The sequence below is a fragment of the Corvus moneduloides genome, chromosome 18, assembly GCF_009650955.1.
Source record: "Corvus moneduloides isolate bCorMon1 chromosome 18, bCorMon1.pri, whole genome shotgun sequence".
Lineage (NCBI taxonomy): Eukaryota > Metazoa > Chordata > Aves > Passeriformes > Corvidae > Corvus > Corvus moneduloides.
In genome coordinates, this window is record NC_045493.1 from 3,215,329 (window position 1) to 3,241,199 (window position 25,871).

Here is a 25,871-nt window from a genome sequence, read left to right on the forward strand (position 1 = left end):
ACGACTTTCCTGGATGTCAAAGCAATTTGCTTAAACCCCCGGGACGGGGGAGGCGGCGGCGGGACGCGCTGCGTCTCGCTGTCGCCAGGGTCCGGCAGTCATTATCGGGCCCGAGGGCCCCCCGCCGCCGCCCCCCGTCCTCCCCCGAGATTAACCCGGTACCGAGCAGGGCCCGCTTTTTATCTGGAGCACAGCGCGTCCTCCCCTCCCGGCTCCGCCACCCTCCTCTGCTTCCCATCCTCTGCGGGTGGCTGGCGGGGAGAAATGTCCCTGAATCCATAAATCCCCAAATCCCTCCAGCTCTCTTCCCTCGCTCTTTCTTCCCTCTTTACTCCCCTGGGATGGGATGGGATGGGATGGGGGGGTTGAGATGCCCTGCTCCTCCAGTACGTGTGGGGGGAGCAGCTGCGGCCCCAGGGGTTTGTGAGGGAAGAGCAGGGCTGGGCTGGGGGCAGCAGGTAAGGAACCACCTTTGACAGCAACTCCGGGCCCTGCTGGGCTCCTGGGTGGGGGAGTTTCTGGAGACACACGTCCCCCTGCCCCAGCACCTCAGTGTGTGCCCTTCGTCTGAAGAGGGAGAAGATTTTGGAGAAAGGGGTTGCGGGTTCCTGCTGGTCCCTGTCCTTCTCCCCGGGGAAGGGAGGGGCCGCGCCGTGCTGTGCCCCCTCCATTCCCACGGGATGTCCTCTCCTTCTCCCCGTGCCCAGATCATCCTGAACTCCATGCACAAATACCAGCCCCGGCTTCACATCGTGAAAGCGGACGAGAACAACGGCTTCGGCTCCAAGAACACCGCCTTCTGCACCCACGTCTTCCCGGAGACCGCCTTCATCGCCGTCACCTCCTACCAAAACCACAAGGTGAGGGGCTGGGCCGGCCCCCGCCCCGGCAAACCGCATCCCGCTCCTTCCCTCTTCCCGCTGCTCTTCCTGAGGGCCTCAGCTCCCCTTCCCGCCCTACTTCTTCTTTCAGCCCTTCTTTCTCTTCCCCCTTTTTCTTTCCACTCCTTCCTTCTTTTTCTTTCCTTCCTTCTCCTCTCCTTTCCCCATTCTTTTTCTTCTCCTTTCCCCTTCTCCTCTTCCTTTCCCCCTTCTTTTTCTTCTTCTTGTCACCTTCCTTTTCTTCTCCTTTTCCCCTTGTCCTTTCTTCTTCTCCTTTCCCCTCCCTTGTCCTTTTCCTTCCTCCCTTCTCCCTCTTCTCCCTTCCCCTTTCCTCTCCTCCCATCCCCATCCCATCCCCTCTGTTATTCCTGGCCACACAAAGCATCCAAAGCCAGGGCTCGGGGCGAGCCGGGGAGGGGGAATGAGCTCACCAGGACGCTTTGCTCGCACGGAGACGACCAACCGAGGAAGCTGGCTTTATCTTCCCCCCTCCCCGTGGGTCAAAGGCTCCTAATCTGGAGGAGGGAGCCGGGCGCTCCCCTCCGCGGCCGGGCGCTGATAACCCGGCTGCCCACGGGGGGCTGCGGGCTCGGCAGCCGAGAGGCCCGGGCAGGAAAGGGAGGCTCAGCTCCCGAGATCAGGCAAACAAAGCACGAAAACCACGGGATAGGTTTGTCTTCTGCTGGAACAGAAAAGGGTCGGGTGGAATGAGGGTTTTCTCGGCGTGCTGTTGCTGCCCCTCTGTGAGGAGCCTGCTGCTCCCTCTCCTTCCCTGCTTGGTTTTGGGCTTCCTCACCCAGCAGGGAAGGAGGAGGAGGAGGAAGGCAGAGGGCTGAGGGCAGGGTGGTTCTCCACAGATGAATTAGGGATGTCTTTCGCCAACTGTCCCTCGCCACTGCCCACTGGCCCTCTCTAGGCCACAGCACCATGAAAACTCAATTTTTTTCAGCAAATAAGCAAATTCCTCTCTTAATCACATGTAAACTTGTACTCACAGGCAGGTAGGATGGCTCTTTTGTAGCCGATATAATAATTGCTTTTCAAACAGAGAAAAGTCATTTAGCACCCCAAAGAAATCCTGGATGCTTTCCTGGAAATGCGGGTTCCTAAACCTGTGTGAAAAAATTGCATCTCCTCCCTCCATCAGCTGACCAGCAAGTTGCAGAGAGCAGAGCTGGGCTGGGGAAGAAAGAGTGTTCCACCATAACTAGGGAGAAAGGGAAATACTTCCCTGCCCTTTAAAATAGGAGCTGCTGGCACAGCCCGGACAAGCAAGCCGAATCCAAATTGAGTCCTTGCCAAATTATGCCTTAAATTATAACTCCGCTGTGGATGCTATAAAATCAAGTTTAACTTCTGCTTGATGGATTTGGAGAAAGAATATAATATTAATAGAAGTGGGAGTTAATAAAACAGGACACACTGCCTGCTTTAAAGGCATTTCCCGAGGAGAGAACAGATGAGAATGGAACTGCTCCCCTTTGAAGGAAAATGGGGCTGGTTTATAGGAGAAGAAATGATCGTGCAAAGAAAACAAAAGCAAAGCAGGAACATGTGAGTACAGTAGTTTGGGAAAAGTGCCACGTTAGGAGGAGCAGGAATATTTGATTGTAAATCAGCAACATCTGTGTGATAAGAAATGACATCTCTGTGAGAGCAGAGGCGCTGGCAGAGGCGGGGATCCCCACAGACACACACGCTCCTCGCCCAGCAGACACTCGCACCCACCACGACACATTTTACACACCCCACACACGTTTTACAGGCTCTGGCAGCCCTCTCCCCCCCGACACACACGTTCCTCCCTGGGCTGGTGGAATCGGGGGGGCACTGAGGAAGAGTGGCTGTAGCCCCGAGATAAAATCCCAACTGGGAAAGACAGAGACAAAAATACAAACCAGGGGGTGATCGTCCCTAAATGGCATCTCCCTGCAGGGAAGGGAAGAAAGCCTGTAGGCTGGCCCAGTGCAGATGGGGAGCGATATTGGGGCTGATGGAGACGCTGAGGAGGAACAGCCTCCAGCTGAGCTGGGTGACAAGTGGGGTCTTTGCCACCAGCAGAAGCCTGAGCTCAGCTTTCACAGCTGAGAGGTTGCTTGGAAAATGAGATTTTCCTCTTGCAACACAGGCTGCATTCCCCCTGCCACAAAGGATGCCAGCCCCTGATCCGTGGGGCATCCCCAGCTCTTGCTGTCAGGTCACTGCTTATTTTTTCCCCGTTTTTCTCTCTCACCTCCACCCCTCACCTAAAGCCAACTTTCCCATCCAGCCTCCGACATGTTTTACATGTAGTTTTATACACCCCTGTATTTTACACACACAAATTCATCCCTTCACGTGGTTCAGGTTTCAAGAGCTCTGTTATAGCTGAATTCTATTACAGAATTAATTGTGTTACTCACCCCAAAATGCATTTGAGTCCATGCTTACCCAGCTTACAGAAATACCTGCCTGCTTCCAGATAGCTCAATTTATTCCAAGAGCACAGCTGCAATCCCAATGTAGGCTTGTGCTTATTTCCCCTGGTATTTTAGACAGCCTGAAAAGATATTTAAGCACCCTGGGATCTCCCTCTCCTCAGCCCGACTCCCCAAAGAGAGGCTTAAGCTATGAAGAGAGTTTTGGTGAAGTTTTCAGGGCGGTTGTCAGCAGCTCCATTGAGCACCTCCCCCCTCCCCTTAGAAATACCCCAGAAATATCGAGGTGTTAAAAAAGGTCACATGCACATTTCATTTCCTCGCCATTTACACAATGGGTGCTTGCAATCGGGCTGATTCCCAAATATTAACTTCCCCTGCAGTCAGGCACCGTTTTGCTGTAGCTTAAATCATTGTGTTCCTGGCCCGTATTTATTAGGTATGAGCTCTCTGCTTAGGACCAGGAAATGAACCCTAATAGACAGAAATAATTAAGGTTCTGCCCTCACGAGGGTTCTTTCAAAAGCAAGAATTCACAACAATTATTCTCATTAATTTTTACAACCTACTTTCCCCCTTAGCTGGACTTGGGCTTTATATTGGTTCCCCCCCTCAGGATATCCGGTTTTATGCTGATTTTTTTCCCCCCACCCTAAGTTATTTAACATTCTTGGTAGCCAAAGTTCTTGTAGGGAAACGTTAGTCCCAGGTTGGATGCTACAGGCACCCCAAAATGCTGTGTGGAGCAGAGGGGCAGGGCCGGGCATGGTCTGCCATGATGTCAGGTGGGATTTCTGAGTGGAGAGGGTCATCCTTCCTTCCCCTGCAAAGACCCAGCGCTAAAATCATGCCGGTGCGTTGGCCAGGCCAGCTGGTGCTCCGTCCTGGGGGTGCTGGGGAGCTGCCTGTGCAGGTCCCCTCTGAGCATGGGGCTTCTTGTCACCGTGTTTGAGGGCTGGACGCGGGCAGTCCTTGGGCTCGGGGTGTTTTCTCCTGAGAGCTCCGTTTTCCTCGTCTTTGCTGGCAGGTGCCACCACTGTGGTGGCCTGGCTGGCATCTCGTGGGGCTCCTCTGTCCAGCCCCCAAGCTCTCCCTGCCCAGCCTGAGGTCACTGCCCCCGTGTCCCTCCATCTCTTTGGCAAGAGGGGACAGCCCCTCTCCTTACCCAGGGCAGACTCTGATCCCCCACGCGCTGAGAGAGACAGGGCTCCCTGGGGTTAAGTGAGGCCATGTAGCTCCTCTTCCTCACCAGGCCTGGTGGCTTCTGTGCAGCCCTCGGGCACCTGAGGAGGGCAGGGAGCCGCTTCTCTCTCTCCGACCCTCTCTGGGGCTCCTCACATCTCTGCTCTCAAATCTTGGTGCTGCTCCAGGCCTCGGGGGGACAGAGCTTCCTTCCAGAGGCCTCGTGTCCCTCACAGCCTGCGGCCGAGCCAGCCCTGTCTCCCTCGGTGCCCAGCCTTGTCCCTGCTCCCTGCCAGCCCTGCGATGGGGTGCTCGGCCAGCCCCGAGCCCCTGGACCCTTTTGGGCCTAAAGCAGCCCCTCTCCTCAAGCCTGGCAAGGACACCCTCTGCGTCCAGTGCCATCCCCACCTGCAGCCTCACCTCCTTCCCCCAAAACACCAGGCCAGGTCTGTCTCTTCCCATCCTTCATCCTCGTGTCCCAGGCCAGCCAGCAGCCTCCTCAATGAGCCCCTCTGTCTCACCCCAGTACCTCCAAGCAGCCTCCAGTCCCTCCCATTTCCTTCACTGGCTTTAGGTTCGGCATCTTCTCCCCTCTGCCAGCAGCTCCCCCCTCTCCTCCCTTCTCCTGGCCTTTGCCTCGGGCTCCGAGTCCCAGCTCCCCATCCAGCTGCTCTGCTTGGCCCAGATGTCCGTGGGCTCAGCAGGCACCTTGTCTTCATCTCATTCTCTCCTTCCCACTCCTCTGGTTTGGCTTCTCCTCCATCCTGACTTGGTTTCCATCTGGGCTACGTGAGAGGGTGAAAGAAAAGGGCTCTGTGCTCTCCAGCCTCCCGTGGCTCCCAGCACTGCCAGCTCCAGGGTGGCACGGGTGCTCCTGGTCCCCCTCTGCCACCCTGAGCAGGACCATGGCCACCTGCAGGGTGAGGAGAACACAGATCCCCACGGAGTGCTGTGCTCGAGGGTGATCACCTGCACCTCTTCATCACCGAACGCTGATGTTTTTTCCCTCCCAATCAGTTTTAAGTTCTCAAAGTGGCACAGACCCGAGAGAACTCACAAATTAAGGATCCCTGTCCCTTGCAGTCCTTTTCCAGAATGCCCAGCCTTTCTCAGTTTCAGAAGAGCCCAAAGAGAGCAGGGTGAAGTGTTTTCCCTCAGCTTCAGTGCTTAAAAAACAAAGAAGTAGTTAGCAAAGTAAGTAAATAAAGCAGAGCCCAGTGCACCTGGTGTGGAGCACATCATCCCCAACAAAGTTGTAACTTTGTTCCGACTTCTAAAGTGAGAACAGAGAGCAATCTTATCACGGCAAGTTCTTGACAAAAAAGAATACAAAAGGGTAGTTTTGATTTTGGCCATAACGATACACATGAGCCCTCAGGCACAAATCCCACATAAATATATGTCTGTGGAAAAGGGAAGAAAATTAAAGCATCTTTCCTCGGCCTAACTCGATGCAAAGCTCAATTTTCTCATGCTGGAGCTAAAGACTGTTGGAAAGGTCTCAGCAGAAGAGCTTTGTGGCCAATTAGCCCAGAGAAAGGAGAGCAGCCCAGGGATTGCACCGGGAGCTGTCGCTTCCCGTTAAAGTCCAGCTGAACCCACAGGTCAGACAAGCCCTGCAAAGTGGAGACCTGGGAGGCTTCCCCCTGGAAAGCTCTCATCCCCAAGGGAGTCAGTGGTCAGGAGGGGGCTTTGCCACCGGTTTCCCTCGGTAGCAAACACGCAAACAAAGCCCTTCAGTTTTATTGAACCCGTGCTGTACAACTCAGCCCTGGGCACTCCGTCTTAATGACCTCGCAGGACGTTGTGTTTTGGTTTATTTTTCATGAGGTAATTGTCATTTGACTTTCTGACAGCTTTTCTTCCCCCTGCCCCCCCCATGAGTTATAGTCAATTAAACTCAGTTTCGCTGTGGCAAAGCTGATCCAGAAGAAGGTTTTTTCCACCCCTGCGTTTGCTTTTCCACCTCTGAAATAGTTTGGAAGTCGGGCAGAAAGTGGCCAAACAAAATATCTTCCTCAGGTTGTTTGCTAAAGCAGGGATTCACCAACTTTTTCTCTATTTTCTAGTTTGTTGTGTGCAGTTCTGTTAAATCTGGCTCGGGCTCTCCTGGCTTTGTGGTGCCTGATGGCATGAATCGTCACCCAGGGAAACTTTGCTCTGGAAGCTCCAATCCATCTGAAGTACACCAGAGGTCTGAGAGTGAATTCTAAACCTGCAGTCCCTGGTTTTCAGATGCCTTCAATCCAGCAGGTCCCTGATTTTAATGAGGCTGAAGTTGGCCGTGATTCTCTTGGGACTTTTGGCCACCAGCATCAACACCTTTGCTTGTTCCTCACGTGGCTTAGGGGACTTCTCTGTTTCTAAATCAACAGATCTGCAATATTGAGGTCCCATTTTGATATTCTGGCTGATGTTTTGTGGGTGATTAAAAGGCTGAAGAGTCAAACAGGGCATTCAACTGCGGCGCTTACACGAGGGGCTGGAGCATTGCTGGCTCCTCCTGCAGTGACCAGAGAGCACTGGGGAGCTGTGGGGGCACTGCCAGCCAGCCCAGAGCCCCAGTGCCCTCTGGCAGTCCCCGTCTCCCTCCTGGATTCCAGCAGCGAGCTGAGGCTCCCAGGGCAGGCACCTTGGTTAAAATGCCTTCGGTCGGGTTGGGATGAATCCGGCCCTTTGTGCCTTTGTGCGCCGGTGCCAATCCTGTAAATCCTCGCTCACTGAAGGACTTCACTTATGTGAGCAAATATTGCCATTGGGGTCGGCGAGGGAGGACAACTCCTACATTTACAGGGCTTCAGGAGCATTCAAAATGTTGAATAATGCCTATTATTCATTCTAGAAGAGTCACCACCTCCAAACCGATAGGCTTTGCAAAATACACAGCTGGTTGTGTCAGAGTTCGGGGCTTTTAATTACAGAATGCGCCTCTGTTTTATTGCTGGAGAATGGCTCAGCTGGCAGATTGACCCCAAAAGATTGTTTGTTTACCCTTCTCTTTGAAATCTGAAATGAGGGACAAAAAAAACCGTGCAAAGGGCTTGTTTATGTGCTGAGTATGGTCCTGATTTAATGGGAATGCCCCTGGGATAAGTATAAGGGTGGTGGGGGGCTCTGGGAGAGATTCGGGGCTGAATGAGGCAAAAATGGCAAATAAACAAATGGCCCTTGGAAAAAAATATGCAAAAAGACAAGAAAAGAGCAAAAGAATCTGGTTGTGCATACACCTGGCGAGGTTTGCTATTGACTCTGGGCGAGCCAGATTTTGCTCTCTGGATTTTGGCAGGGAGGTGGGCCCGGTTGTTTGTGCTTGACTAGGTGAACATGAACCTCTCTCTGTTCTCCCTCCATGAATCCCGAGCTCCTTCCTTCCCCCTGGCCAACTTTCAATAGGAAGGAAGGACGGGGTTTCCACAAAACGTGGTGAGAGCATCAAGTTCCTCCAGTGGCAAACATGGGCCTGTCTCTCACTCCTGGGCAAGTGTCTCCCCCGATTCCTTGCTGAGGGCTCAGGCTGCCAGGCAGTGATGGAGAAAAAAGAAAAAAAGGGAACTTTTCTCTCTTCTGCCCAACTTTTAGGGCTTTGCAGCAATATCACACCCGATCCAGGCTCTGTCCTGTTCTGCCAAGGCACCAAAGCATTTGCATCAGATTTGGCACAGCAGAGTGAATTTTCACAAGACCCACGGGGCAGCTGAGGGTGTTGCTGGTCCCCAGTTAATACTGGCTTAAATGACGACCCCTGCTCACCAAAGCCCTCAGGAGAAGTAGAGCAGGAGGGGATGGGAGCTCTTGGAGCAGCAGAGTCCCTGTTCTGTCCAGCAGCTGCTTTAAGTGTTCAATGCTGATGTTTTAAGAGGAGTTGAGTCTCAGTGGATTAATCCCACTAAACTTTAGATTCTCAAGGTAGCTCACTTAGTGAGCAAACTGGAATAAATGGGGAGACAAAAAATTCTCCTGGGATTGAAGGTTACAGGTGAAGTCAGTCACCCTCCAGGTAACTCAGGTAATTAGTCCCTGCAGTGCTGGCAGGTGTGGGGAAGGGTGGCAGATGTAGAGCACCTGGAGCACATTTAGCTGGTCTGAAACACCCAAAGGGTGAAGTTCTCTGGTCTGGGAGAGAGGGTGCAGGCTCTGAGAGGTGAGGTTTTGGTTTTGCCTGTGCATTGATGAGAAAATACTTGTTGGGATTTGTTCAGACTTCCATCCCTGGTCCTCTGAGAAGTGGAGCCCTCTCTGTTCCAACAGCAAAATGAAAGTAGGAACTCTCAGAAAGCAGATTTTCTCCAGAGAAAAATGTGTGTGTGCAGTCCCACGTGTTGGTTCTGGGACAAGCCTGGGAGAAGCGAGAGGTTGTTGACAGGAGATATTTTTCTCGTGGAGCGTTCTAGGGAAAGGCCCATCTGGAGTGGTCAGTGAACTGAGGGACGACTGGAGTTCCTGCAAGCTGGATTTCCCCCCCTCTTCCCGCCTGCCTTGGGTTTAATAACCACTACCCCCTCTCTCCCAGGCCGTGCCTTGGACTCGTGGTGACCCCGTTGTGTTTCCTCCCTTTCAGATCACGCAGCTGAAGATCGAGAACAACCCCTTTGCCAAAGGCTTCCGCGGCAGCGACGACATGGAGCTGCACAGGATGTCCAGGATGCAGAGGTAACGCCTGTCACCCTCGTAGGGACCCTCCCAGGGCCCCCAGAGCCACCTGGCCTTTGCTTGGCGTGTCCCTCGTGGCTTGGCCTGAGCCAGGACATGGTGCCACTCCCTGCCTTGGTGTCTGCGTGGGGGTTTTACATCAGCTTGGTGTTCACATCCCAGCACAGGGGGCCAAAATCCTGCACCTTCTGCTCCCAGGGGAATTCCTTAATTGCTGGGTGGCAGAGGTAGGACCTCACCTGTGGGATGCTGTCCTGGCCACAGGGACTTTGCGTTTCTTTTAGACACGTCCCTATCCAGAACAACCTTTAGCGTTGTGCTAAACTCTCGTCTCTGAGGCTGCACGTGGACTTAGACCCGTTAAAAACTTGGATTAGCTGGGAGAAGCTTCGGCCATGTTAAAAACTTGGATTAGCTGGGAGCAGCTCTGGCCACCGGGCTACTGTGGAAGAATCCCTGAGTGTTCCTTTCTCCCAGGTGCTTTAATGACAAAGCTCCCAGCCTTGTTTTGGGAGTAGGTTTTTTAAGGATGCTCCAGCTGCCTCTGGAGATGGTGGTGGAGCCTCCTGTGATGTGTTGTTGCTGGCTCTGGAGGGGCTTTGGCAGGAGGGGATTGTTTGCCTGCTTGGTTCTGGATGTGCAGAGCAGGAGCAGAGGTGTGGTGGTTTCAGGTTGAAGAAGGAAACGTTAGAAACTGTTGGGATCTCCAGGGCCAGGTGGCTGAGGAGACCTTTTCGAATCTCAGGTTTGGCTGCAAGTACTTAAGCTGAAAACCAAGCCTAAATCTTGTTTGGAGATCCTGTTTAATGTCCTCTTCTAAATGTCAGGTCTTGCTGGAATTAACTTCATGCTTTTCCCTTCCCTTGGAACTTTGTCTGTGTGTCAAGAGGCTTCCTGGTGCAAATGTTTTGCAGGAATGGTGCCATACCCACGATTCTCACTAGGACAGATGGAAATTCTCAACACAGCATTTTCCAGAAGGGGAGGAGCCACTGGGATCCTTTTTTCTCTGGCTCCTGCTGGAGGGACCTGCTTTGGGACCTTCTGATGGGAGGGTTTTTCCCACTGCCCACCCAGGAGCCAGATGTAGGTGGTCACTTCTGGTGGCTGTAGCTGCAGACCTGAGTGTGGCTCTCCGTAGCCAGGAAAATGGTGCTGTCAGGCACCAAATAACTCCTGCAACCCTGCAAACAAGCCCAGAACCCTCCTCAAGCTGGGCAGATGTCCTCCTGTGTACAAACATGTTGAGGCTCAGCCCCAGGAAAGCCAAGAGATACGTGTAAAAAAGGTACATGTGACGCTTCATCTGCTCTGCCTAAATCATCTCCGTGGGCTCCTGAATGTGCCCTGTGTTACCCGCCTGCCCTTTCCAACAGATCCTGGCACGATCTGCCAATATTTATTTATTTATGGCAGCGCTACCACTTGAAATAGCTCCCCCCACCCCATGCCAGTCTCCCGACTTCTGCTGGAACTTGAGTGATGATGTCCCCGTCCCGCCTCCCCCCCCCCCCCCCCCATTCTTTTTGCTGCCAAACCACTCTTTCATTCCAGTCCCTGGAAAGATTTGACGGTTTGGATTCATTTTTTGGAGCAGGAGGGAGGAGGTGGAACAGGGAGGACCCCTAGGAAGGGCTCGGTGCCACGCGAAGAGCACGGCATCGAGCCACGCTGAGCCCGCGCTAAAAACCGCTTGGCATTTTTATGCAGGGGCTGCGGTCGATGATCCGGGGAGCAGAAACACTTGGAATATATAAATGCACCCACTCAGGCCTGGCAGGGCTGGAAGGGTTAAAAATCGTTGCCTTTACAGGATAATTTGTGATGTTCATGTTAATAACTCAGCAGAGGAATGGCTGTGTGCCTTTACAAAGATGGCATTTTTTAAGGGAGGGCAGGATAAGATGATTATAGTAAAATAAAGACCCATTCAAGGTTGCAAATATGGACCCACCTTTGTGGGTTTTTTATGTAGATGTATGAATATATCCAAAATTATATATGAAAATATATAAACCCGTGTATAAAATCAGCTATATGTATAAATAAATTGTAGCTATAAAAAATAGGTTGTGTCTATGAGATAAAGAACCATTCAGGATTGAGAATGTTGCAGAACTATGCCCTGCCTTTTGTGGGTTTCTATAGATTTAACATATAAATTCATATTAAAACGTCACTAAATTGACATATTATTTATTTTAATATATAAATGTACGTTTATGACGTTGTTTCCCAGCGATGGACCCGTCAGTCCATCCCAGTTTTAGGGGAATGATGTCCATTTATGCCCTTGGAGAACATGGTGGGATGGATTTTTAGTGCTGTTGGCTCACGATGGAAAAAGTAGCTGGAAAAACCCCCCATTTTCATAACCGTGCAGAGCCTTTTGTACCCGAAACTGCTGACCTGACATTCACCACGGCTTCGAGTCCCTCCCTCTCCACGGCTTTCTCCTTTCCCAGGCCTCCCATATTGGTTTTTCCCCTCTTATTTCCCAGAAAAAAAAATAATAAGGCTGTCCAGGTAGAAGAAATTCACTCAGGAGTGGTGTTCAGCCTTTCAGCAGCAGATGATTCCACTGGAAAAGAGGAGCCACGAGCTCCAGAGAGATTCAGGTTCCAGTGAATGTTCATTTTCACCTTTCCTCCTGCTGCCTTTCTCTCCTGAAGCACAAAGTGCCTTCAGCAGCTTCTTTGGTAGGATGGGCCCTCTGGCAAGAAGAGCTTTGTCAAAGTTTTCAAGTTCCTGAGCATGAGATTGAGTTTGGGATTTTCTTGATTAGGGAAAAAACCCCAAAAACATTGAAAAGAAAGGAAGAGGCACAGAGGGATACGAGCTTTACTGCATGGCCCTGTGGTCACGCTGCAGTGGAAAAGGAGAAATCAGGTAAATCTGAGGTGTTTGTAGTGCTGGGAATTTTGGGTGAGGTGTTCCTTTTGGATCTCTTGCCCTTCTGTGCTGTAAAAAATCTTTTGTCTTCACCTGGGGCTTCTGCCTGTGCTGAGGGGAATTTGGTGTGGAGTGCAGGAGCAAAACACGTGGTGCGAACCCACAGAGGGTGACGCTCGTGCAGAGACAAGATCTGCAGTGTAGGGCTCTGCCCTCCAAATTCTCCACCCGTGAGAGTCCAAATAGAGCTGTGCTGATAAATCATGGGGTGATTGGGGCTTGCATGCAACTCACAGCTTCCATTACATCAATTTCTGTCATCTGCGACTGCCAGAGAACAGCGGGGGAGAAGAGTTTGTGGGTCTGGAGCATGGAGGGAGCAATTCTGGTCGACCCTGAAACCAATTCTTGCTGCCCATCTGCAGCTCCCATTGTCTGTGGTGGTTCTTATGGGGACTGAGGTGCTTCTGGAGTGTCAGGGCCTGGTTATTTTGTGCTCAAATTAATGCAGTTTAGCCCTTGAAGCTTCTTATTGGGAAGGCTTTTGAGGGGGATGCTGATGCCATGGAATGATGCTCTTGGCTCCCTCGATGGGCTCTCTGAGCCACTTGAAAAGTGATAAAAAAGTCCAGAACGATCCACGTGACAGGGAGGAGTGACAGCAGAGTCTGACGCTGGGGCTGCGTTTTCTCCGTCAAAGATCACGAGCCACAGTTTTCTGCCTTTGGCACTAATCCACAGCAATCTTCTTGGCTCCAAAGGAATTATTCCAAAGATTCCCATGTGTCATTGGGAACAGAAACAGGGCCAGCACAGAGGACACAAAATCAGTGCCATGAGTCAGAGCTGGCGTGACAGAGGTGACAGCACGTTTTGGGGTGCCAAATGAGAAATGGGTGAGCCTCTGGGCTCCGAAGGGATTGTGTTCCCCAGCATTCCAGCCTGGGAATGCCAGGGAATTCAGTTCAAACGCTGCACTCAGGCACCAGGCTGACCTGTGCGCCTCGGTCTCGGACTGCTGCAAACGGCCTCGTCCTTCTCGTGTCTTCTCATTGCATCTTTAATCCACTTCCATTTCCCAGGTTCTGTCACTGAGACCTCCCAAGAGTCTCCCTCTGTCTGAAGCGTTTTCAGTGTGAGGCTTGGAGCTGTTACATCTGCTGGGGAGCGGATGCTTTCCTCCAGCACACACCCCCAGGAAATCTTCCTGCTCAAAGCCCCAGTGGAACCTGCAGGCTTGAGATGTCTTCAGTAGAACTTGATGGAATTCAGATGAAATCCAAAAGGAAGCTGTGCAGACCTCACTTGTTCACACCTCTTTTGAAGTGAGAAAGCCACTCAGGAAACACAGGGTAGCTGCAGTTTCTGTCACTGCCCCTCCTTTGGGGGATCTGCCCAGCAGGATTTGATCAGCAGAAGCTCAGCCCAGCACGAAGGGATGCAGGTGCTGCCTCCAGCCCACATCCATCCTCCAGCTCCTCTTGCGTTCCTCTTACTCCAGCATATTTTTCTGGAGAATTTTACCTTTTTATTTGCCTGCTGATGAGAGCTCTTGATCTCTGCCTGGTTCTTTTCCTTGCTGGTTCTTGGGTTTGTTGCAGTGATTTTGGGCTGCGCTGCTCAGAGGAGTTGGTAACAGACCACAGGATCATCGTGGAATGGGTTGTGCTGAAGGCGCCTTAAAGCTCATCCCATCCCACCCCTGCCGGGGGCAGGGACACCTCCCACTGTCCCAGGCTGCTCCCAGCCCCAGTGTCCAGCCTGGCCTTGGGCACTGCCAGGGATCCAGGGGCAGCCCCAGCTGCTCTGGGCACCCTGTGCCAGGGCCTGCCCACCCTCCCAGGGATGGATTTTTTTTCTAATATCCAATCTAAACCTATTCTCTGTCTGTGTGAAGCCATTTCCCCTTCGCCCGTCACTCCAGGCCCTTGTAAACATTCTTCCTCCAACTTTCTTGTGGGTCACCCTGAAACCTTCTCTTTTCCAGAGAGAAATTCCAATCCGAGCTCTCGCAGCCTTTCCTCCCAGCAGAGCTGCTCCATCCCTCTGACCATCCTGGTGCCTCCTCTGGCCTCACTCCAGCAGCTCCAGGTCCTTCCTGTGCTGGGCTCAGGGCTGGGGCAGCTCTGCAGGTGAGGTCTCACCTGAGGGGGCACAGGGGCAGAATCCCCCCCTTCCTGCTGCCCACGGTGCTGGGGATGCAGCCCAGGACGTGGGAGGTTTTTTGGGTGCTGGGGCATGTCCAGCTCTCCCCCACAGCAGCCCCAAGCCCTTCTCCCCAGGGCTGCTCCATCTGTTCACCCCCAGCCTGGGTTGATCCCAAGATTGCCCCAACCCCGGTGCAGCACCAGCACCTGGCCTTGTTAAACTGCCCGAGATTCCCGTGCGGGGCTGTGGGACCCCTCGGGTCCTGGCAGGAAGCTCAGGGCATTTGCTGCGTTGGAGGAGGGTGGGGCAGAGAACAGAGCCCCGTATTCCTCGGTGGCCACTTGGACTTGTGTTACTGGGATATCCTTCTCTGCGGGGCTGCTCCGCGCTCCCCACGCAGACAGGGGCCATGTTTCATCAGAGGCTGAGACTGCAGGAAGCACTCAGCAATTCCTCTCCTACCACGTCCTTTCCTGCTGTAGTTTATCCACTTCCAGACAGCCTCTTGAGAGTGGCTCGATTTTATTTCAGTGTGCTGGAAATCAGCTGAAATGAATGCACGCTGACAATTGGTTTTGGTTTGGTTTTTTTTCCTGGGAGAACGGGCTGTTTATTCCAGCCACTTTTTTTCCCCCCCTTCTTCCTTTTGCTGTGCCTGTTATGGCTGACTTCCACTTCTTCCCTCCTCCTGAGCCTCAGCAGGAAGGACAACAATTGGTGGTGTGGGAAATATAAACCCCAAAGCCATTGAGTTGTGTTTGCACATCTGGACTTGGGGGTTGATTCTGTGCTGGATAGAGGGGACAGCACGGATAGGGTGACAAACATTTGTGCTTTTGTTGTGACTGCCCGAGGAGAAGGAGTTAAAACTTCCCGGAAATTTGGGAAGAGTGGAGGGGAATCCCTGTGTTCAACCTTGGGTCAGGTTTTAGACTAAGATTTGATATTGTGAACAGGATTTAGGCAGCTCAGGGGCTTCCAAGGGTGCTGTAAAAACATGGGAAGGAAATCCTTTTCCATGCCATGATTCACCTTGACCTCCAACAGATCCTTGGGATCTGATATTTAATAAGCCTTTTGAAGCCTTGTTATGGTGAGCTAGAGCAGCCCTGGAAAGCCTCGAGGTATGCAGGGTTTTGTTGCAGAAATATCAAGAACATCTTCTAAAATAACTTGTTTAGGGCTGGTAGGGGTTGGATGCTCCAATGCAGGAGCTTCCTGGCTCTAAACTGTGGATTTTTGCAGAGGTTTTTAACCAGGCTTTTGTCTGGCAGCTGCATTTGCTCTGCCTTGGCTGGTACATCAGGAAACTTCAGGTCTGCACATGAAAATACACGGAAAATGATTAGAGTGTAGTAGTAAGCAAGAAAGTGAACTGGGTGTTGCTCTGGGAAGGTCTGTATTCATCATTTTTTCAGCTATTATTAGTCCGCAGTGGGCAACAAGGTTTCCGGTTCTGAGATTGCAAAATCACCTTGAATTTGCTCCTTTGGGCTCTTTGCTGGCCACGAGTTTGTGGCAAAAGTGACCTTACAAAACTCTGGAGGCTGTCGTGGTGAGAGCGTCGCTTGGCCAGGGAAAGGGGAAGTTGTCAGGAGAGAAAATGAGACTGAGCTCCTAATTCCACCTGGCAGAGGTGGGATTTGGGATTTGGAACTGCAGGAGGGATTCACTTGTCAGGGCCCATCTGTAGGATTGGGGTTTTATGATGAATTTTAAGTGGAACGGGGGTGCTATTGGGAAGGCTCTGCAGAGCTGGTGTCTGACCCTGTGGGTTTGGGAAACCCCCTGGCCAGGTGGGAGATAAGAACAGAGTCCCGACTTCAGCACCGATGGTCTTGGGCCTCATCCCCGATTTCTCTCCCAAAGTTTCAACAAAACTTTAAACCAAACCTTTTTGTTTAACAAAACAAAAAAAATCAAAATATTACAGAGCCCCGTGTGTGACTCCTCCCTGCTCCCTTCTGCTATTTTAATACAGCAACTAAATATTCATTATTAGCCTCCAACAGATTTTAAATAGAGCAATGACAGGTTTCTCCTTGTAAACTCTTTTCCCAAACAACTTTTTTTAAAAACTTCTTCTAATTTTGCAAATTTCAATGCAAAAAAAGAAAGTTTTACATGGGGGTGTTAATAGGCTAACTCATGTTGTGGCCCAGGAGCAATGACCTCCTCCTTGCTGTGTGGACAATTTCCTACATTGCTTAAGTCGAGCTTTAATGCTTTTTTCCCCCCCCCTTTTTACTTTGCTACAGGTTTTTTTTGGACACCAAAATTTCTGGACATGACAGAAACCTTTCATTCTGTTAAACTGTAGCTCAGGATTACAACCACTCTTTTGGGAATAGTGATTTTTAGGAGAAAAAAAAAGAATTTGATCCCTTTTAGTTTGTCCTTCAGGCTTTAAAAATGATAGTTGTGCGCTCTACATATTGAGTGGGCTGAGGAAAAAATATAAATAATTTGAGGTGATTGTTGCTTTAGAAGATACCAAAGATTGATTTCAGCTCAGCTCCTCTAAGGAGGAATATGTCAAATTATGGAGGTAACGGCCTTTGTGAGTTGAAAAACGTCAAAGTGAAAGAAAGGGAATATTTGAGATATTTAGTGAGAAAATACTTTCCTTCGTCTCCCTCCTCCAATAGCTGATTTTTTGGAAAAAACAGCACCCAACGTGTTTTGACTGAAATGGAAACGCTTCAGTCTGGAGAGCTGTTACTGCAATAGCTCCTGGGAATTGCTGTTTGCAAACCTGGTGACTCCAACCTGTTCCCTCTCCTGCAGAACTCCCAGCTCCTGCTGTGTCCCACAGAGCACCACAGCCCTCTCTTACCTCCAGGGAGATTGTCCTATTCCCTGGGAAATGCAGCCTGGAAGGAACTGGGCACCCGACACCCCCCCATGATCCGGCAGTTGGGGTAAAAATACAGACAAAGAGCTCCTTCGTGGCGAGAGAGGAGCTGAGCTTCACCTCGGACATCAGCAGGAGCTCCTTCACTGAAAGGGTGGCCAGGCATTGGAAGGGGCTGCCCATGGAGGTGGTGGAATCCCCACCCTGGAGCTGTCCAAGGAATGACTGGACATGGCACTCAGTGCTCTGGTTCACTTGACAATGTGTTGGTCAAAAACCTTGGAGGTCTCTTTTGACCTTCACCATTGAAAATATTTTTTAATCAAGGAAAAAAATCCCTAATTGGGTTGTTAATTTTTTCCTGCTCTCAGCTCTCCATTGAAAGAGAGAAAATGCTGGTTTGGGTGAGAAGTACCTGGGGTGGGGATGGCTCCTCAGCATTTGTGTGGGGCTTGGCACAGCGAGGGTCTGACCTTTATGGGGTCCCTCTGAGAATTTATGGTCAGAAACCCCCACAGAGATCCCATCCCATGCTCCAGAGACATCCCCTGAAAATGGTCATAGAATCGCAAGGTTTCTCCACCGTGGCCAAATCTACCAGTAACAACTGTCCTTAAGTGTCACGCGGCCTGGCACCATGCCATGGCACGTCCCTCCTTCTCCTCCACCCCAGCTCTGGGTACCCACTGGAAACAAAATGAGGCTCTGTGGTTTTTTGGGAATTGGATGTTGGCTGTGTGGGGCTGAGAGAGATGAACCCAGCCCATCCAGGCAGCCTCTCCCCAGGAAGGAGAGCTGAGGGCACATCCAGGCGTGGCCCCCTCGTGGATGTCTCCCTGGAAGGGAAGCAAGGTGGGGCTGCAGCTTAGGGCTGTGGTGTTGGTACCATTTCCTCGAGGACCACGGGGGGAAGGTGGAGCAGGCAGCTCAAAACCATGGCCTGGGAGGGCTGGGAGATCCCTTAGAACCCAGGAGATCTGAGGGTCATCCCTGAGGTTTGATGGCCCCAGCTCCTGACCTTCCCCAGAAGGCACCCAAGCTGCCCTCCAGCAAGAGACCCCGATGGCATGAAGCGCTGGATGTCAGGCAGGTGCTCTGAATCCCGCCACGCATCCTGACAGCCGCTGCTGCCTTCAACATCCAGGGGATAAACCTCTGCTTCCTCTGGTCCATCTCTCTCTTGCTCCTCGTGCACAGCCTGGATTTTAGTTCTGAGAAAATGCTGCTTCAGGGGCCTGAAAACCCCACCTTTGGAACAGGCTCTCCTTGGCAAGCCCCCAGTGCCCGGGGTTTGGAAAGCTTTCAGGGCCCAGCCAGAGTCACATTTCTTTGGGTTTGAGCTCCTGGGTGAATTTCCCATCCATTCCAGCTCGGTTGCTGGTGTTTCTGGCAGCCACCACTGCAGTGGTTTGGATGAAAGCTCCCTGCTGGGGCAGGTTTATGTAATTGTTATTGTTAAATTTCGTAAATAAGTTCTGAGTTCTATGGCAATGGGTCCTGTCTGAGGGGTGTAACTGGAGCTTCAGGCTCCTCCTCTGCATGGAAGTGGCCAGGTGAGCCTGTGGATGGGATTTAAGGAGCTGTCCTTGCTCCAGCACGATGATTTTGGACACTTGAGGGGGGCACCTCAAAGCCAGCTTGGTCCAATGGTTGCAGCCTCAGAGGAGAAAACCTGTGCTGCAATCAGCACTTTGTGGCTGCTCTGAGCCGGGTGACACTTTGGGGTGCTGTACTACCTGATCTTTGTGCATTTTAGCAAGTCTTTGGGTTCAGGAGGAGACTTGTGCCTCACCTGAAGTGTCTGAGCTCCCCTATTCAGCTTCAGTTCTCCCTGCAGAGCAGGAATCATCTTCGGGGTTGCCACATTGCCGATGTGTTTGGAGAAACGCCTCCAAAAAACATTGTAGGGTCTTTGAGGAGAGAGGATTTCCAGCCTGTGTTGGGAAAGCATCCCAACTTCCAACCAGATCTGGGAGCAAGGGAACAGTCCAGGCCTTCCCTCCCATCCTGGCTCTGCTGAGGCTCTGGTGTGTATCAAATCTCGGTGATTTATTTGTTTCTCTTTTCTGGGCTTGCTCTGTAGTGCAGGGATCCCCCATCCACGACAACCAGGCTGACAGACTCCAGGGAAAAGGAATGGGAACAACCACCATAAGGGAAAAAAAGTAGACCTAAATATTTAATTCACTTCCAAGTGAGCTTGGCAGAAATGAGGTTTTTATTTACATGTGTGTGCATATTGCAGATCCATTATAAATAGTATATAGCTTATAACTGCTACAATGTGGAAATATAAATCTTCTTTATTTTGCTAAAACTGCATTTATCTATTTCATGTGTGGGTATAAAACAGCAGTGGTGGAAAAGGCATGACTTTAAGGGGACTAAAGGAAAGGGAGTAACAAGTGCATGGATGAAGTGTGACGGGGCTGCAGCCTCCTGGGAGGGATGTCTGCGTTTCCCTGAAAGCCTAAACAAACTCCGTGACACTAATGTGCTGCCCTCATTTATGAATCCTCTGATCTATTTATTAATTGATTGCTTTGCTGACTTGTTTTTCATTTTGTTTTTTGTTGTTTCTTTGCCTGTAGTAAAGAGTACCCGGTTGTTCCCAGGAGCACAGTGAGACAAAAAGTGTCCTCGAATCACAGCCCCTTCAGCGGCGAGACCAGGGTCCTTTCTGCCTCCTCCAACCTGGGCTCCCAGTACCAGTGTGAGAACGGGGTGTCCAGCACCTCCCAGGACCTGCTGCCGCCTGCCAACCCCTACCCCATCTCCCAGGAGCACGGCCAGATCTACCACTGCACCAAGAGAAAAGGTCAGAGCTTGGCTGCTCCCTGTTTGCCCCCTCCTAACGTGACTGTCAGCCTTGTTTCCCGATGTTTCCCCTCGGACAGCCCCAGGGACAACTGTCTTTGTGGATGGAAAAACATCAACGTGAAAGAAAGGGAATATTTTAGGTATTTAGTGAGAAAATACTTTCCTTCACCTCCCGCCTCCAATAGTTGATTTTTTTGGCAAAAACAGCACTCAAAAAGTGCTGCTGGAGGATGAGAGAGGGATGAGGCTTGTGGGCAGCTCCCCCAGGCTGAGTGAGACTCCTCTCACCTACAATCCCATTTCTGGCAGGCTGGGAATGAGCTGCTTGGGAGCGGGCAGTGCCTTTCACCCAGGGTGAATCCACATTTGGAAAGATAGCTGGTGCTGGAGATAAAGATGACTTATCTGCACCCTCAGACAGGGTTAATCTCCAGCTGGAGATACCCTGACAGTTTGCATTTTGCCCAGTTTTTGGCTCAGGGCTGTCTCACAGCTGGGAGGCAGTTTTCTGTCTGCAGAAATGCTCGGGCTGATGAAGGGGGCCTGGGGTTGGAAACCAGGATATCCACTTTCCTTCCCTTCTGCTGCGACTGACCTGCTCTGACAGAGCTGCAGGGATCAAACTGGGAGGGCTTTCCACTGACTGCTCAGCTCGTCCTGGCGTGAAGAGCCCCTGATAGTGATGGGATAATTGTTCTGGGCAGGAGCAAGTGGGTCCTGCTCTCTGCCTTCCTCTCCCAAAGCAGTGGGAACGCTTAGATGCAGCACCACTTGTAGGACTGAGATAGCAAAAGCTTTAGGTCAGTTCTACTTGGAAAAAAATAGGGGATTTCCAGGGCTGGATGCAACAAGGGGTGGGCAGGAGCTGGTTTGTGCCGACCCCGTTCCCTTTGTCAGGATTTACTCCGTGGAAAAGCTACCAGAAGGCAGCAAACACGGTGGCGTTGAGTGCACCAGGAATTTGTCCCCACAGCAGATCCCTTCCCGCTTCCCTGCACGGCCCTGTCAGTCAGACACGTCATTATTTTTAGCAACATAACCCCTGGAGCACTGGGATGTACAGACAGTCGAAGGTGGGGAACACTGGAAAGTGCTGGCAGAGGAGGCGGGAGGGCACTGGAATTCTCTCCCACTCCTTGGCGAATCCCTGGACATTGTAGGAGCACGTGTGTCGTGTACAGGTATGCAAAGTGAAAAAAGCTGAGGAATCCCAATATTTTCCTGAGACTGAGGTGATCAGTGGAAAACAGGTGGCATCTTCTGTCCCCTGCAGCTGACCAGGTGACTGTGCTCACATAGAATGTGCCAGAGCTGGGACTGGAAATGGGGATGCTGGCCTCGAGCTGGCTGTATGGCAGGGAATAAGGAGATTGTGGCGTCCCAAAGTGTCCCCCAGGTCCGGGGTGGGGCGTGTGGCCTCTTTTACCCCTGGGCTGCTGTGGGTGTGAGGTGCTGGGGTGCCGCAAAGTCCCATTACTGGTGACGGAAGGTCCCAGCCTGTGATCCCTGCTTGGTGCTGGGAGCTGCAGCTCCTGGGAGTCCTTCCTCAGCTCCTCTGTCCTGGGAGCTGAGCTTTCCCCTCTCCTCTTCCCCCTTTTGCCGAAACTAACCAAACCAAGCTGGTCCAAATGGCAGCCAGCCCTTGGGACGATCCCTGACTGCTGCGTGTCCCTGCCCCGCAGGGCAATTCATCATTCGCCTCCGCATTGTACCGCGATAAGGAATCAGCAGAGCTTTCCTTCCAGTTTTGGGATTCCCGCTAAGTGGTGTCTCCATGGGTGGTTTCCCTCAATCCCCCAATTATCTCACTTCCTCTTATTGTCACAAAAGGCACGACTATCTGCCCTGGACTAAAGCTCCCCGGCCCCTTTGGCCTGCGCGGCCCTCGCGACAGCGCAGGGACGGCCGAGGGAGCCTTGTCTGCAGGGCCGATGGCCCCTCATTATCTCAGCCATGGCTGCAGTGGCACAAGCAGTTAAGGGCCTTTTATCAAAGCCGCCAAATGCTTTAATCAAAGAGGAGCAGTGTCCTGCCCGATAGCACCGGCTTCTTCCGCGGGTTGGGTGTCCCCGAGCCTCTGCTTCCCTCCCTGCACCTTTTGCTCTCCCCTCCCCATGCCTTGGGTAAATCGAAAACAGCCAGCAGGGCTTACAGGAAAGAAGCACAAAGTTAATGGGATCCAGAGAGCCAGCCCGAGCTGCTGAGCAGCCCTTTGCAAAGTGAAATTAATTAAAAGGAAAAAAAATCAATTTGCTAGAGACAAGCAATTTGGTTGGGATAAATCAGAGCGTGATCCAAGGTTTCATGTCACTGAGCACGGAACCTCCTTCCAGCACCAGCAACGATCTTTGTTGGACACAGGAAAAGAATCCTCTGTATAGTATTCCTCTTTTTTTGCTGTTCCAGCCTCTCATTTCTGCGTTTTCCCTCACAGTTCTCCTGCTTTCCTACATTTCTGCTGAACAGTTACCAAGCCTCACCACCTCAGAAAACCCTAAAGCAGGAGTGTGTTTGCTCCTATTGCCCCTCTGTCCATTTTCTGCACTGGAAATCTCATTGATTGTGTTGGATTATCCACTCCCCAAGCATTGACTCCTCCTCAGGCAGTTCAGGATTTATCTCAAGCAGATTATTTCCTTTCCCAGGGCTGTGGTTATGGATAAGTGCCCTCGGGGGCAGAGGGCACTTCAGCTGGGTTTCAGACCAGCTGCTGTCTGCATCTTCTGGGATGAATTCCACCACTGTTTTCCAAGCCAGTCTCCTTCAGGAGCTTTGACATCTCCTGATGTTTCTCTGCATCCTTTTCAATCAGGGCCAAGCCTTGGGTTAGGCTCAGCTAGGAGCAGCTCTGTGTTCACCCAGCTCAAAGGAACCTTGCTCAACTTCTGCTTCCCTGGTGACCTAAGACAAGGATTATTCTCTGTGGTTGGCAGTGTTGTTCTTAGCTGTCAAGGCAAGATGGATTCAGTGTGGAGATCTGATATGGAATCACATTAGGGGAGAGCAGCAGGGCTGCCAGGGGTTGTTATCTCTGAAGGTTTCAGGGAGGTGATGCTCTCCTGGCTGAGGAGGGAAGGAAGGACACATCCCAGAGCTCCCAATCTGGTAATTCCCAGTGTGCAGGTGGGAGGACGGGGTCACAGCATTGGGAATGACCCCAGTGTGCTGCAATGGGATCGCTGCTCCAGGCGTGGGGAATGGCAGGGATTGTCCTGCCTTGTATCCCAGCCCCACACTGGGATTGCTGATGGCATGTGGCAGTCACTGGTCCTGAGAGGACCCTCCCACCCTGTATCTCACCGAGGAGTGGCTGCAGTTCTTGATGTGGACTTTTAGGCTGACACAAAGAGCAGCTGGAGCTTTGTCTTTTTTCTGGTTGTTCTCCACCTCTCCCTGTCCCATTGTTGTGCTTGGAGAAGCCCAGAAGGCCTCAGCAGCAGGCAGCTTGCCTTGTGTCTTTCATTTAGCCCCACATCCCAGTTAGGATACTGGGGCTTGTTTTCCCTTGTATTATCCTGTCTCTCAGACATCCTGTGGACTACACAGCCATCCCTCTAAACCTCTGCTCCCTCCCAGCCTTACACAATCCCAACCACTTGGCAGATTTCTGGGATGCTTGCGATGCTGAACAGGAGGCAACTGGAACAGCCTCTCCCTGGGGAGGTCATAAAAGTTGTCAAGTTGGCACTCTGAGGGAGAAGAAGGACGTGGCAGAATCCACTGGCTCCAACCAGCGAGGACCGTGTCCTTCAGGCCCCTAACTTGGACATAACCCTGGGGAAGGATTTATCTTCCATCTCCTTCCTGCTCTGATGAGCTCGGTGCAGCTACAGGGATGCCCTTCCACCTCCTCCTCAAGAACAGGCATCTCTTTGTTGAACTGACTTCTCCCACATCCCACCCAGCTTTGTTTTTCACTCAAAGAGTCTGCAGGACAAAATTCAGGCGTAGGGTGTCTCCTTGGAGGACACGCTGCTCATCCTGCCGACGGTTGGCGACGCAATGAGTTGGCCAAGGCTCGAGCTGCTCTGCAGCTGGAGAGATGCAGTGGAGCCCAGAGCAGGGTGGCTGCGGGACACCGAGGGTGAGGAAGGGACTCCCTGTGCGGGGAGGAGATGTTCAGGGGGCTGGGATGCACCCAGGATTTGCTGGGCAGCCACACTCCTGTGGCACTGTGGTTTCAGCTGCTTCATATCCCTGAGGAGGAAAGGCTGAGGGAGCTGGGCCAGCCGTGACAGAGAGGGGACCCCATCAGTGTGTGTCAGTGCCTGCAGGGAGGTGCAGCGGATGGAGCAGGCTCTGTGGTGTCCAGCCACAGGACAACGGGCAGGAACTGCTGCCTGGGAGCTTCCACCTGACCATGAGGAAGAACTTTCCTGTCACCAAGCACCAGTCAGGCTGCCCAGGAGGGTGTGGAGTCTCCTCACTGGAGATATTCCAGAATTTTCTGGACACAGTCCGGTGCCCGGTGCTCTGGGATGGCCCTGCTGGAGCAGGGAGCTTGGGCCAGATAACCCACTGTGCTCCCTTCAGCCTGCCCCATCCTGTGATCCACTCTGCTGCCAGAGGTGCCTCTGCAGGCAGTGCTGGCACCCTGCTGCCTGTGGAAAAGATTCCAGCTTTTGGGGGTTGGATGGTCCCTGCCCCACAGCCCTGTCGTGTTCCAGTACAACACGGCCACATCACAAACAGCGCAATAGCTGGAATGACTGGCGTGCCTTAGGTTCCGTGCCCTAGGATTTAGGACTTGTTTGCCCTTTAGAGATGTTCATTTTGACTGAATTTTACTTGTTCTTTCCTTCTTGGACAACCTTTGTCGCTCTTGCACCCTGGTATTGGCTCTTCAGGCTCGTGCCAGATCCATGCTGGAATCCAGACTGGGTAAAACAACAGAGTTAGTGACAATCACCCCTCGTGTCTCCCTCACAAAGTTGGGATGAGCCTCCCTCCCGTAATGCCCTGGAAGTGTGGGGGAGCTCTGAAAACCAAAGCAGTCGTGTCCCGTTCTTCATTGTTTTCCATCCTGGGGAGCTGAGTGCCGTGGGTGAAAAGGAGCTCTCCTGATTTACACCAGGGGGACAGGAGGGCCCAGTGCACCCTGAAGTCCACAGACTTTCCATGTTTGCATTTCATTCTACACGGCCCCGATCTCGGAATTGGGAAAATTCCATTTAAAAAGCCATTTGTGTGGTATTTACAGCCCAGCTGGAAGCAGTAAATACCGGAAATCTTGGAAGCGCTCTCGCTCAGGCTCCTTCATTCGATAGATCATCAAATTCCTTGTGAGGGAGCCAGTTTCCACCCCATTCTTCAGGCTCCGTTTTCCTTGGATTCGCTTCGGAGCAGCTTCTCCCCGGCACTGGCAGCTTCCCTTGCTTGGCAGCACCTCCCGCTTCCTGAGGCTTGTGCAGGATCGAGGGGCTGCTCCCCGAGCTGATCACCACCCTTGGCTTCCAAGAATAGCCACAACAGTGGGGGATGGTCAGGACAGCTCCCAGGATGGCCAAAACTCCCCTGAGGGCTCAGGAGCACCTGGAAAAGGACAAGGAGCATCAGGGAATCAAACCCTGAGCAGGCAGTTCAGTGTCTCCTGTGTCCTGCTTGTGTTGATAGGAGGAGGCAAGAGGACCTTGAGGGACAGGATTATGGCCTTGAGCTGCACTGTCCGGGCTCCAGAGCCCATGGGATGAGTTGAAACTGCAACATTTGGCATTGCATGAGAGATTTGTTTGTCTTGTGCTCCTTTTGTCGCTGACGATGTCCCTTTTCCACCCCTTGACCTGCTCCACACCACCTGGGGAAGCTCTTCAGCTGCTCTGTGCTGGCTCTGGTCTCCTCCGTGAGGAGCGGTGGGACAGGACCAGAGGGCCTGGCCCGGTGTAAATCCCTCAGCCAGCACAAGCTGAGGCTCTCTGGTCTGCACCATCCCACCTCAGGATGCACGTGGACCATTCTCTCCCCTCTCCAGCACTTTGAGGCTCCATATATGGGAAAATCACCGGGAAGGGGGGCAGGAGGACAGGCAGA

The 25,871-nt window shown here is 52.1% G+C and overlaps 1 protein-coding gene across 1 annotated transcript in view; it reads left to right on the top strand.

Annotated features, from left to right (window-relative positions):
- TBX5 (T-box transcription factor 5) overlaps positions 1-25,871 on the top strand; it is a 39,406-nt gene that overhangs the window by 9,976 nt on the left and 3,559 nt on the right. Inside the window, exons 6-8 of the mRNA XM_032128307.1 lie at positions 708-860; positions 9,039-9,130; positions 19,616-19,842. Of these exons, the coding sequence (XP_031984198.1) occupies positions 708-860; positions 9,039-9,130; positions 19,616-19,842 (472 nt within the window). The remainder of the gene's footprint in view (positions 1-707; positions 861-9,038; positions 9,131-19,615; positions 19,843-25,871) is intronic.